Source organism: Centropristis striata, chromosome 4 (genome assembly GCF_030273125.1).
Source record: "Centropristis striata isolate RG_2023a ecotype Rhode Island chromosome 4, C.striata_1.0, whole genome shotgun sequence".
In the NCBI taxonomy this organism is placed as follows: Eukaryota; Metazoa; Chordata; class Actinopteri; order Perciformes; family Serranidae; genus Centropristis; species Centropristis striata.
The window spans coordinates 26,438,971-26,451,521 of NC_081520.1; the positions used below are offsets into that span (position 1 = coordinate 26,438,971).

The 12,551-nt window shown below is 39.0% G+C and overlaps 1 protein-coding gene across 2 annotated transcripts in view; it reads right to left on the minus strand.

Moving 5' to 3' along the window:
• si:cabz01090165.1 (uncharacterized protein LOC100333421 homolog) overlaps positions 1-12,551 on the minus strand; it is a 533,531-nt gene that overhangs the window by 16,252 nt on the left and 504,728 nt on the right. For both annotated transcript variants that reach the window (XM_059331258.1, XM_059331257.1), the window contains 3 exons: positions 4,791-4,974; positions 1,691-1,910; positions 1,327-1,597 (listed from right to left, as the gene is read on the minus strand). In XM_059331258.1, the coding sequence (XP_059187241.1) occupies positions 1,476-1,597; positions 1,691-1,910; positions 4,791-4,974 (526 nt within the window). In that variant the 3' untranslated portion in view covers positions 1,327-1,475. The remainder of the gene's footprint in view (positions 1-1,326; positions 1,598-1,690; positions 1,911-4,790; positions 4,975-12,551) is intronic.

The following is a 12,551-nucleotide window of genomic DNA, read 5'->3' on the forward strand; positions in this document are numbered from 1 at the left end:
GGCTGCCCTACCCTGCACCATATCTAACTGAACTCATTCTTTCCTGCAGCCGCAGAGAACATGTGTGTGTTACCTACCTACCTACGTACCTACCCTAATGTAAAAAAACAAAACAATACAGGGTGCGATCATTTGCTTATCATTTTTGACATATAATCAATGTTCAAACTGTACAAACTTAATATGTTTAGTATTCAAACTGATGAACTTGTAAATATACTCATTCTGAATTTGATGCCTGCAACATGTCCCAAAAAAGTTGGGACAGGGGCGTGTTTCCCATGGTGTGAAATCAGCTTCTTTTAAAAAACACTCAGTAAGTGTTTATAATATACAACTTCAGAGTCTCAACAGCCTGGTGTCACTGTTGTCGTATATTGAGCTTCATAGTTCACCACATATTTTCAAAGGAGGACGGGTCTGGACTGCAACTGACAGGTCTGGACTGCAGGGGTACAGGTCTGGATTGAAGGGGGACGGGTCTGGACTGCAACTGACAGGTCTGACTGCAGGGGGACAGGTCTGGATTGAAGGGGGACAGGTCTGGACTGCATGGGGACAGGTCTGGACTGCAGGGGTACAGGTCTGGACTGCAGGGGTACAGGTCTGGATTGAAGGGGGACAGGTCCAGACTGCAAGAGGACAGGTCTGGACTGCAGGGGGGCAGGTCTGGACTGTAAGGGGACAGGTCTGGACTGCAGGGGGACAGGTCTGAACTGTAAGGGGACAGGTCTGGACTGCAGGGGGGCAGGTCTGGACTGTAAGGGGACAGGTCTGGACTGCATGGGAACAGGTCTGACTGCAGAGGGATAGGCCTGGACTGTAGGAGGACAGATCTGACTGCAGGGGGACAGGTCTGGACTACAGGGGGACAGGTCTGGACTACAGGGGGACAGGTCTGGACTACAGGCGTGTCCATGTTTAAAATGTTCCACAACTTTCCTCTTTTGTTGTCCTGTCCCAACTTTTTTTGAAATGTTGATGGCATCAAATTCAAAATAAGGACATATTTTTTAAAAATGCACGAAGATATATTTTACTTTAGATGATAAAGTAAAACGTTAAATATATTGTCTTTGTACAGTTTTTAATTGAATATATGTAAAAAAAAATTAATTATTGCAAATTATTGCATTCCGCAGCAGTTTTTCCCACAGGATTTCATGAGAAATGTTGTACATTTACACCATATAACTGTATAATGCATCAGCTTCATGTCTTGAATTGAGGTGGAAGGTGAAAGTAACAAAAACTAATTTTGTCAAATTTAGCGACTTTCTAACACTGTGTGAGTTGTTGAAGAGTTGTTGTTGGTCAGCCACTCACCGATGACGGGAGGCGCTCCTCGGCTCCGGTGGAGTCTGGCTCCAGGCACCAGCAACAGAACAAATCAAAGAAAGGGGGGCGGAAGGTGGAGTATTGTTTTGGGCTTGGAGATCGGTGAGTTGTGTGTTTGATTGACAGTCTGTTGTGTGTTATTGGGAGATGGCGTCATCGTCGTGGGTGGGGTTTAAGTCCACTACGGTTGTTCCTCGAAGAGAAGCTCCTCCCATCCCCTCCGCTGATGACGACGGCTGGTTTTTATTGGCGCCTCCACCTAGGAGGCAACGACACGGAGGAGGTTATTAGGAGGAGGTGACAGAGAGGAGACACATATTTTCTGTTCCTCATCAGTGTTTCCTCCAGTTACCCTGCCCTGCAGAGGAGGAGGACGGAGGCAGGACGTTGGCTCCTCCTCCTCCTCCTCCTCCTCCGTTGGTCTGGGAGCAGACGTTGGCGTGGCGTGCCGCGGCTTTCTGTTTGTAATGGTTACTGTGCAGCTTGTACTTCATCAGGAGGATGAAGATGAAGACGAGGACGGAGGCCACGATGATCCCTCCGATGATGATGATCATGGTGCCTCCCAGGAACTGAAACACGCAGACAAATAGTGATGATTTTACCAACATCATAAAAATCTATACAAACTGAACCAAAACAACCTTTATTGGAAGCTTTACAGCCACTTTATAAGACTTTAGAAGTTCATCCTTGACCTTGAGAACAAACTTTTCCATCTGAACCTGAACAGGAAGTCTTCAAAGTGCTCAAATAAATCCAAACAGTGTCATGAAAACTGGAGGAAGATTGCGTGATACTGAATGGATCTTAAGGTGAAAATGTTTTGTCAACACTGCATTTAAATGTACAGGTGCATTTCAATAAATTAGAATATGATGGAAAAGTCCATTTCCAGTAGTTCTAGTCAAACAGCCCCAACCAAGTATTGAGTCATATAGATGGACATACTTTTCAGAGGCTAACATTTCAATATTAAACATACTTTTTTAAAATTGGTCTTTTGTAATATTCAAATTTTTTGAGACACTGAATTTTAGGTCTTCATTAAATGTAAGCCATAATCATTATAATTAGAAGAAAGTAAATAAATGAAGACATATAATGTTTAATTCTGTGTGTAATGGGTCTTTATAATGTGTCAACTTTTTGAATTGAATTACTGACATCAATACACTTTTCTATGATTTTCTAATTTATTGAGATGCACCTAAAGGGCGGGTCGATTATTTTAAATCATTCTGTAGCATCGAAATGCAACTCTTCAGAGTCCTGAAAAGTTTTTTCAGAGGTTTCCGGATGTTGACCTTGCAACCTTTATACCCTTTATATCCATAATGTTGTGTTACCAACAGCAGTTAAGATCTGAGACTGTCAGACACAAATAAACAAACTAACAGGTTGAGGCAGCTTTAGACCAACAACTGTGTCCAGTGAGGCAAAATTACTGTTTTTGTGAAAGGAGTCTGGTGGCTTTGAAGAGAACGACATGTACAGCTGTGGCTGCAGCTAAATGTATTTTAACCACTTAGAAGAAATCAATACATGTTCAAGTCTTCACTCTATTATTAACATTATTTCACCCTGACACCTTTCTGTCAGACAGCCGGGGACTGAAGACGCTATTTAGGCTTTCTTCAAAACCACCAAACCTTACCACTAGGGCTGGGCGATATATCGATTTAAAAGATATATCGATATATTTTTAAATGTGATATGAATTAGACCAGCATGTATCGATATAGTTCAATTTCTATTCTTTCTTCATATATAAATGCTGCCCTTACTAGGGTTTGTCATATTTAGTTCTTCTGTAATGTTTGATATTCTTTTCTCATATAAACATATTTATTTAAGAAAAAGATGGCTTATTTTATTTCATAGGCTAATGGATGGATGGATGTATATTTTTTATTTTATTTAAATGTGCACTTTGTGGAGTTTTGATTTAAAAAAAACAAGGTACTCCTGTTGTTATAGTATTTATGTTCACTTAAATAAACGGTTTCAATAAAACTACTTGTGACATGTCATATTTGACTTTGACTGAACATTTGCTCTCACTTTGCGATAAAAATATCGGGATATATATCGTATATTGATATGCAGCCTATATATATATCGGGATATGACTTTTGGTCCATATCGCCCAGTCTTACTTACCACCATCTCATTCATTGAGTTTCTTTGTGTTTTTGAATGACTTCCTGTTATACAGTCATGAAAAAATGATTACACCTTCTTTTTTCTTCAGTTTCTTGTTCAATTTAATGCCTGGTACAACTAAAGGTACATTTGTTTGGCCCAATTTAATGATAATAACAAGAATAGCTGATAAGAGTTTAATTTAAGAGCTGATATTGAGACATTTTCCATGGTTTTTCTTTATAATGATTATGGTTGCTGTCAATAAAACCATGGAAAATGTCTAGATATCAGCTCCAACTCCAACACTGCTCTGCTGGAGAACAGTTTACCTCTGATTCTTTTGTCACTTTGTGTCTTGTTGGTAATTTTGCCCTTTTTGGGGGTATTTTGTGTCTTTTTTTTTATTTTGTGTCTTTTTTTGTGTCATTTTACATATATTTTTGGTCAATTTGTTTCTATTTTGATAATTTTGTGTCTTCTTAGTAATTTTTACATCTACACTCATGGAAACATTCTTGATCATAACCAAAATCATCATCAAGACAACCATGGAAAATGTCTAGATATCAGCTCTTAAATTAAACTCTTAGCTATTTTTTGTTGTTATCATTATATCTGTCCAAACAAATGTACCTTTACCAGTTATTTTGTGAGTCTGTTGATGCAGTGCAGGCTGAAATCACATGTTTTTGTTATTTACTATAACTAAAAAAAGATGGTCCTCCACTTCTTAATAACTTCAAAGAATTTATTTGGAGTGCAGAGTGAAAACCAGTTTAACTCTGCAAGTTCCCTCATTTATTCAAGTTTGTGAAAACATAGAAAATATGAAGCTGCTGCACTTAAAAGTGAAATTAAAGAGAGAACACTGCAACATTCACAATGACTGAAAAATGAAAAGATTGGTTTAAACTTCAGCAATCATTATCTCATTACTGGAAAGTTTACACATGTGTTTGTACATGTGTGTTTTTTTTTTTGTGTATACATGCATATTTTATTTTGTACGGGCAGTGCATTTTATTTATTTTATTCTGTTTTAATGTATTTAATCTTATTGTATTTTATTGTTCTATTGTTTACTTTATCTCTTTTTAATTGCGCTTTTATTGTGTTATCTATTTATTGTTGTGGAGCACTTTGGAAACCTTGTGTTTGCTAAAATTGTGCTATATAAATAAAGTAGATTGGATTGGATACAACACACAGAGAGAAACCAATGAAATAATGTTGAAGCTACAAAAGAATTGAAAATATAAACTGATCTACGTCTCTCGGGGTTGATTCATGTGTAACTAACCCACCTGGTCTCTAATCGAGTGACATCGTCCGTACTCCGTCTCCGTGGTGAAGGACACACAGCCCACCAGCTTGGTGCCCGTCAGCGCCGTGATGCCATCGTCGTAGACAGCCAGGACACACAGCTCGTAGTCCCGCGACGACGCCAGGTCGCTCAGCAGGAAGTACTTGTGGTTGGCGGGGATCATCCTGAACGAGAGGAAGACAAACACAAAACCTCTGAGTCTGATGGGTGGAGTATTTGTAGAACAAGGTCTCAGGTAGATCTGCCTGTGTTCATTCAGCTTTAGTTTCTTCCAGACAACAGCAGCAGACATGTGTGAGAGTCTGGGGGGGTGGAGTGGAACCGAACCATCTAGGAGGAGAAAATGTTGTACATTTTTTAAGTAAAATGCATTAATCTTGTGCGCTTTGAGAGCTAAATGAGAGCAAAATGAGAGCAAACACCTCACACAGCATTTTCACAGTCGGGAAATATTATCTTTGTTATCCTACTGTGTCATTTTTAATTGCCGTCAACATGCTTTCCACCAGGACATAGAGCAGCCAGCCAGTGTGGAAAAATAGCTGACTAGGGGGTTTCGGGGGCATGCCCCTCCGGAAAAATGTTTTTCATAAAAGCCCAAATTTGGTGGCCTCTCACACATTCTAATGCCACTATTCCATCATATACATTAATCTTAATAATTGCATATTTTAAGAATTATTTTTTATCAAGAATAAGGGTTCTTTTATGTTTTATCAAAGGTGTCTTATTTTGACAGTCATCTTGTAAATTCTAAAGTCACATGATGCAAAAGAAGCTCCTCTTTTCTGATGTCACATTAGAGCTTCATTAGGAGTGATGCCCAGACCTTCTCTCCTTCTGTCAGACTGTCTCCTGTGGTTGGTTAACTTTATGTTCTTTCTGTCTGTGAACACCAGACCAAAACCACCACAGCTCTGACTGAAGGGTCAGAGGTCATCAACAGAGCCGCCCTGTCGCCTCCTGCAGCTCCTGTTGTCACCTCTGATCTATGAGATCTCATGTAAAGCCCCAAAACTGAGATGCATACACATTTTCAGGCATCATGATGCTTTCTGGGTCATCACGGCATGATTGACCATCAACACTAAACCACTCGCTGCGGTCACATTAAATAATCAGAACGTTCGTTCTATCATTTTGATATAAGTCTAATATCAATGTCACAGTAATTGCAGGCACTGAGCTAACCACAGGAGCATAAATCAATTCATTTTTCTGTGTGACTCTGATAGTTATTGTGTGTCTTTGCTGCTCAGTCTTTTCTTCCTCCTGCAAAACACATTGAACCTAGCCCAGCACATTGCTGTGCTGGGTGGCTTCTTTTGTCCGTTGTTATCAAATGTATCTCAAAATACCACAACTGTTGTCTGCGACTGGCTGTAGGGTAGTGAAGCTCTAACAGCTCAGATACACTGAGAGCTCGACTTGGAGCCATTCCAGTAAATACTATTCCTTTTTAACCAGCTTGTCCTATATATCAGTTCTAGAGCTAAATTTAAATCATGGGTCCAAATGAAATTATCATCCGTCTTAAGAAGCAAACTGGATGTCAAGATCCTCGTTCAAGTTCAAGTTTTTCCACTGCTGAGGCCGAATAATTAAATAATGAAGGCGCTGAAGTCATGTCGAGTCTACAGCCCTGCACAAAACGTATTTTATTGATTATACATCTCAATAATAACTAATATTAATCCCTCAAATGTTAAAATGTTTGCTCTCTGCATTCACACACCTAGCACCACTATTATAATACTGGTATTACTGGAGTATATACATACACATACACATATATACTTATATATATATACATACACACACACACACACACACACACACAATAATTTTTTTTCTGGACTCAATATATTGTTGTTTACATGCATGCTTTTTGTACCAATATTTCCCAAGCAGCCATTCCAGCGGTTCATATGTTATTTACAATATAAAATTATATAATTAAAAATATTAATCTTTTCCTCGTTTTTTGATTACAGACTCTGAGAGTCTATTTCATTTGTTTTGAGTGTAGTTTAATCATTTGTTTTATTTATCCAGGATATTTAAACATTTCTTTTCCACAATTCAATTCCAACGTTTAATATTCTTGAGGTTTAAAAAAATAATTGCTGTTGAAAAGGATGTACATGGATTATTATGCTCTCATTTCATTATATCAGTGGCATAAAACGACATCAACGATACTACCATTTATCGTGATAGTAATCATGACAGGCCTAATTGCAGCTTTGCTTGTTTCAGGACTGCTGCTTCAGTTCTCCTGGAAACAGACAGAAGTAGATATCTAACACGAAAGAGAAGGGCAGAGGACTTTTCCGATAATACAAAGATTGAAGTGGAGAGAATATACACAGACAGAGCAGAGAGAGGATGGGATGGAGAGGGATGTAGCACTTTCAATTTCCCAACTTGAAAAAAATCAAAGGGTACAAGGAAGAGTGAGATTAAAGACAGAGGCGAGGAAGACAGCGGTGAAAAGAGGAAATATGGAGGAAGAGAATACAGACAAATGAGACGACACTGAGGAGAAATGATGAGAGAAGAGGCGACAAGGTGAGACAGAAAAGAGAGAGATGAAGAGGGAAAAAAGAAAAATGTCACATGAGGATGCAGAGGAACGAGGAGGAGACAGAAACAAGAGACACGACAAGAGAAAAGTGGAGAGATGAGATTATAAAACTTTTTTTCAGTTTCAGACGTCTGTTAATGGACAGATGATAGAAATCTATCGACCTGACGCTGCCCACCCGTTCCTTCCTTCCTTCCTGACATTTCTACTTCTGTCTCTCTGCTATTGTCGGATAAAGAAAATACAAGTCCAGCGTCTCTGATCTGTTCATGTAGTCTGTTCAACACTGTCGCTGGGCCGAACGTCAGCTCACAGGCCTGACAAAGTTTATCATTTTGAAGAGTCAACCCTAGAAACCCATGTCTAAAACACTTGTATTTTTTTGTCTTATTTTGTAATTTTTTTGGTCAATTTGTGTGTTTTATGGTTATTTAGTGCCATTTTATGGTCAATTTTTGTCTTTTTTATGCTTTTTGTGTGTGTAATTTTTGGTTATTTAACAGCTTTTTGGTCATTTTGTGCCTAATTTTGTAACTTTTTGCTGCCAGTCAGCTCACAGACTAACAAAGAGAATCTTTTTGAAGAGTCAGCCCATGTCTAAAGCACCATGTTCCATTATTTGTTATATAATAATCAGATAGCAGTAATCAGCCACACAGCAAAACACAAAGCACATTAAATTAGACTTTGCAAAAGTCCAACACAGTTCATTCAACCCACTAATCTGCCTACAAATAACAAGACTTATACTTTCAAATGATGTGCAATGAATCAATTTCAGCGTGCATATGATAAACAGGAGTGTTTCTAAAAATATCAACCCTACTGCTGCAGGACATGGGCACTTCTCTAAGGTTAAGCCAAACAGTTCCTGGTTAGGCTCTAAAAGACACTTTAAAGAGGAAATAAATGATGTAAATGCTGGAAGTGAAGTAGTTAGGAGGACGACGTGACTACTGGAAGTGACATAGTTCAGTAAAAACCTGATGCAGGAAGTTAAAAGAGGTTTGAATCACATGCTGCACTTTGGTAAAACATGGACACCAACACTAGTTAATGTTTTATCTACTGGTTTTGTTAGTCTTTTTTTCATTAAAAGTGGTAATTTTGGGTCTTTTTACATCATTTTTTGGTCATTTTATGTCTGTTTCTGATCATTTTGTCTTTTTTTGGTCATTTTACGTCTTTTTTGGTAATTTTTTGGATAATTTTTGTTGATGACAATTTATTTCTGTTTTTGTTCATTTTTTGTCTTTTTTTTTTAGGACAAACTGAAAATGTGATGCAGGAAGTTAAGAGATGTTTGAATCACATGCTGCACTATGGTTTCACATGGACACCAACTATGTTCTGCTGGGAAACAGTTTAGGGCTTTTGTTGGACCTAAATGGACCTGCACTTATATGTCGCTTTTTAGTCGCTTTGTGACCACTCAAAGCGCTTTACACTACAAACTGCGCTCATTCACCCGTTCACACACACATTCATACTGGTGGCAGAGGCTACCCTAAACGGTGCCACCTGCCACCATTGGGAATTCATTCTCACACCGATGAACGCAGCATCGGGAGCAATTTGGGGTTCAGTATCTTCCTCAAGGATACTTCGACATGTAGGCTGCCATGGTCAGGGATCGAACCACCAACCCTCCGAGCACTTGAAGAACGCTCTACCAACTGAGCCAAAGCCGCCCCTTGGTCTTTTATGACTATGTTTTGGTAATTTTACATATTCTTATTGGTCCATTTGTGTATTTTTGGTCATTTTGGGTTCTTTTTTTATCATTGTGTATCTTTTTTGGTCATTTTGTGACATTTTTGGTTATTTTACGGCTTTTTGTTGGTTTTGGTAATTTTGTGTCTTATTTTGTACTTTTTTAGGTCATTTCGCATCTCTTTTGGTAAGATAGTGCCATTATTTGGTCAATTTCTGTCGTATTTTTGTAATTTTGTGTACTTTTTGGTCACTTTACAGCTTTTTTTTTTTGTCTTTTTGGTAATTTTTGGACTTTCTTGGTAATTTTACGTTCTCCTGCTGAAAGTCCTGGTTTGTCTGACCCGAGTTGAGTAGCATGTTGAGTTAGGTAAGGTCTGATTTTGTCTGATGTTGTAAAGTGCAAAGCGGCATGACCGGGCAACTGCAGACATGACTGGAAAAGGTGAGTATGTCTTCATTCACCACACCTAAGCTTCTCACCACCCTGGTGGGGGCAAGACACCTAACCTCCTCCTGCAGAGCTTTTCTGTGCTGATATCACATGTACATCACAGACCAGAGGCCTGAATCACACAGCTGTCAGTCAGACATTTAAATACGTGCTGCCATTGGGTCTCAGCACTCATAACGACTTGACTCGATCAAATATGTACTTTAAATGTACAGATGCAATTCAGAGAGATGAGGGAGCGATGATGACGGTACTCAAACCTGCGACCTATCCCTATGGAAAGAATAAGAGAGGTGTGCAGCCTTTCAGAGGCAGGTGGAGCCACATTTCTCTCAGTTGAGGACTGTGTCATTTAATAATGGAGCATAAAATGAATGGAAGCTTACGGCCATTTCATACATATAGATTGTGAACACGGAGTGGTCGAAATGAAATGTAACCCGAGTGATGGGTTGGATTTAGTGCCGCGCCTCGTATGAAATCCTGAGAGGCTCTATTTCATACCGCTGCATTATTCACAGAGCTGTCAGCAACAGACAGAGAGGCAACACTCGAGGTCGCGCTGCTCTCTGAATCCTGTACGCCGTTCAGTGTATTTCATGTCGTTATGAGCATTGCATTATTCACAACCCTAAATGACACACCGACATATTTAAACTGCAATTATCTGGGATCTCTCCCTGAATTTTATTATGCATTATCTAACTGGTTCTGAGCCCAAAGCGAGAGAAATATAGAACATAAAGGATAACCTTCAGCGGCCATTCATTTCATCTGAGAGGCTCCAATTACACCACCACAGGAAGTCTGTTTCTATCAATGGTTTGAGTGCCTTAGTGTCTGTTTTTACTCCAAAATAGATAATGTAATAGTAAGAAGAACATTGGAAATCATAGACATGGACTTAAAAAACAAGTACGCACAAACATTCAGTTCATCTGCTGCATCTCGATTTGATGAAGATGGGGTAAACTTTGTTGCTGTGACTGAAATCTCTTGCTTTTGTAACATTCAGAGACATTCAAAATAGTTTTCCATATCTGTCTCTGCAGTGGATCCTACATTTCCCACAATGCAACTCAATTGCATCTTTGACTTGTAGTTTTAGTTTATAATAGTAGAAATATTCCCCTTCTGTATTCATACATCATAAATGCATGCTGTTTTGCAGAAAACTCAGTGATATAGAATATTTGAAACATTTCTGCACATTTTGGGATTTACGCATGAACAAAAACACTTTCATACTTATGTTTTATAAATACCATGTGGGGGAATTATTATTCCGGAGAAACTAGATGAACTTTACACTAAATCTTAGATCTGACTTTATTAATCCCACAGCGGAGACATTTCTTTCTGTGTGATTTTAATGCAATTGGGCATCATAACATATACAGTCATGGAAAAAAAAAAATTAGATCACCCTTATTTTCTTCAGTTTCTTGTTCATTTTATTGCCTGGTACAACTAAAGGTACATCTGTTTGGACAAATATAATGATAACAACAAAAATAGCTGATGAGAGTTTAATTTAATAGCTGATATCTAGACATTTTCCAACGTTGTATTGATAATAACCAAAATCATTATGAAGAAAACCATGGAAAATGTCCAGATATCAGCTCTTGAATCAAACTCTTATGAGCTATTTTTGTTGTTATCATTATATTTGTTCAAAGTAAGAAAACAAGAGCGGTCTTAATTTTTTTCCATGAGTGTACACATACCAACATAACTAATATGAATAGATTTGAACCCAAAACAATATTGAAGATCATTAAACAACAAAACGTTTCAGCTCAACAGCAAAATAAACTCTTGGATTTAAAACCCCCCCCCAAAAGACAAATTTATCTTATTTCCAATAAAACATGTTTGCTTTAATGGATACCATGCATGTAGAAGTCTTTATAAGTCATGAATAGTATTTCACAACATGTTCTGCACTGAATGATCCAGTGGAGCGATAAAGGAAGAGTTCATAATGTGCCTCGCTCTGTACAGAGCCTCAGGCCGCAAGCACAACAAGGCCACAGGCAACAATAGTAGCTCTACCTTTAGTGTGTGTGTGTGTGTGTGTGTGTGTGTGTGTGTGTGTGTGTGTGTGTGTAGATAGAGAGCCAGAGGCCTTCATTCAACCATTAGTCTGACCCAGAACGCTGCAGCACTTATAGACCAGACCTCTATAATAGACCGGCTGTCTCTCTCTAGTACACACACACACACACACACACACACACACACACACACACACACACACACACAGTCACATATTCACTGAGGCACTTTTCTTTAGAGAGACTATCTTTATATCTTTTTCTTTTTACTCTCCCTCTATGTTTCGCTCTGTGAAGCACACACACACACACACACACACACACACACACACACACACACACACACACACGCCCAGCGGGTCAGGCTCCGCTTTATAATTCCATTCCTTGTCTCGTCACCTCAGCTCCAGTGTTGATAAATAGGTACTGCCCACACCGGCTGACACCTGAATAATATATAGGACACACACACACACACACACACACACACACACACACACACACAGAGAAGACATACACAGACCCACAGGCACACACAGACAAGGACGCTGCAGGAACATACACACACACACACACACACACACACACAGTACAGGTGTAAACACGAGTGTCAACACCAACACACTCTGTCTCTCTAATTCAGTTGTAATCTTCATTAAAGTGCAGCGATTGTGTGAGGTTAACACACCGTCACCATGGCAACGCAAAGCTGAAATAACCACATTGTTGTCTGTTGGCATGGCAACAGGAGCAAACTGTCACAGAGCAACATCACCATTTATCAGGAGTGTGAATGGAAGTCAGACTGAAGCCCATGGTGTGTCAGAGTGATTAATAGGGAGGTTTTGTTTTTTTATTGGTCCAGTATTTGGACAGAGAGTGCTGCATGTTATCACACGTCACACTGTTGATGTACATCCACTGCCC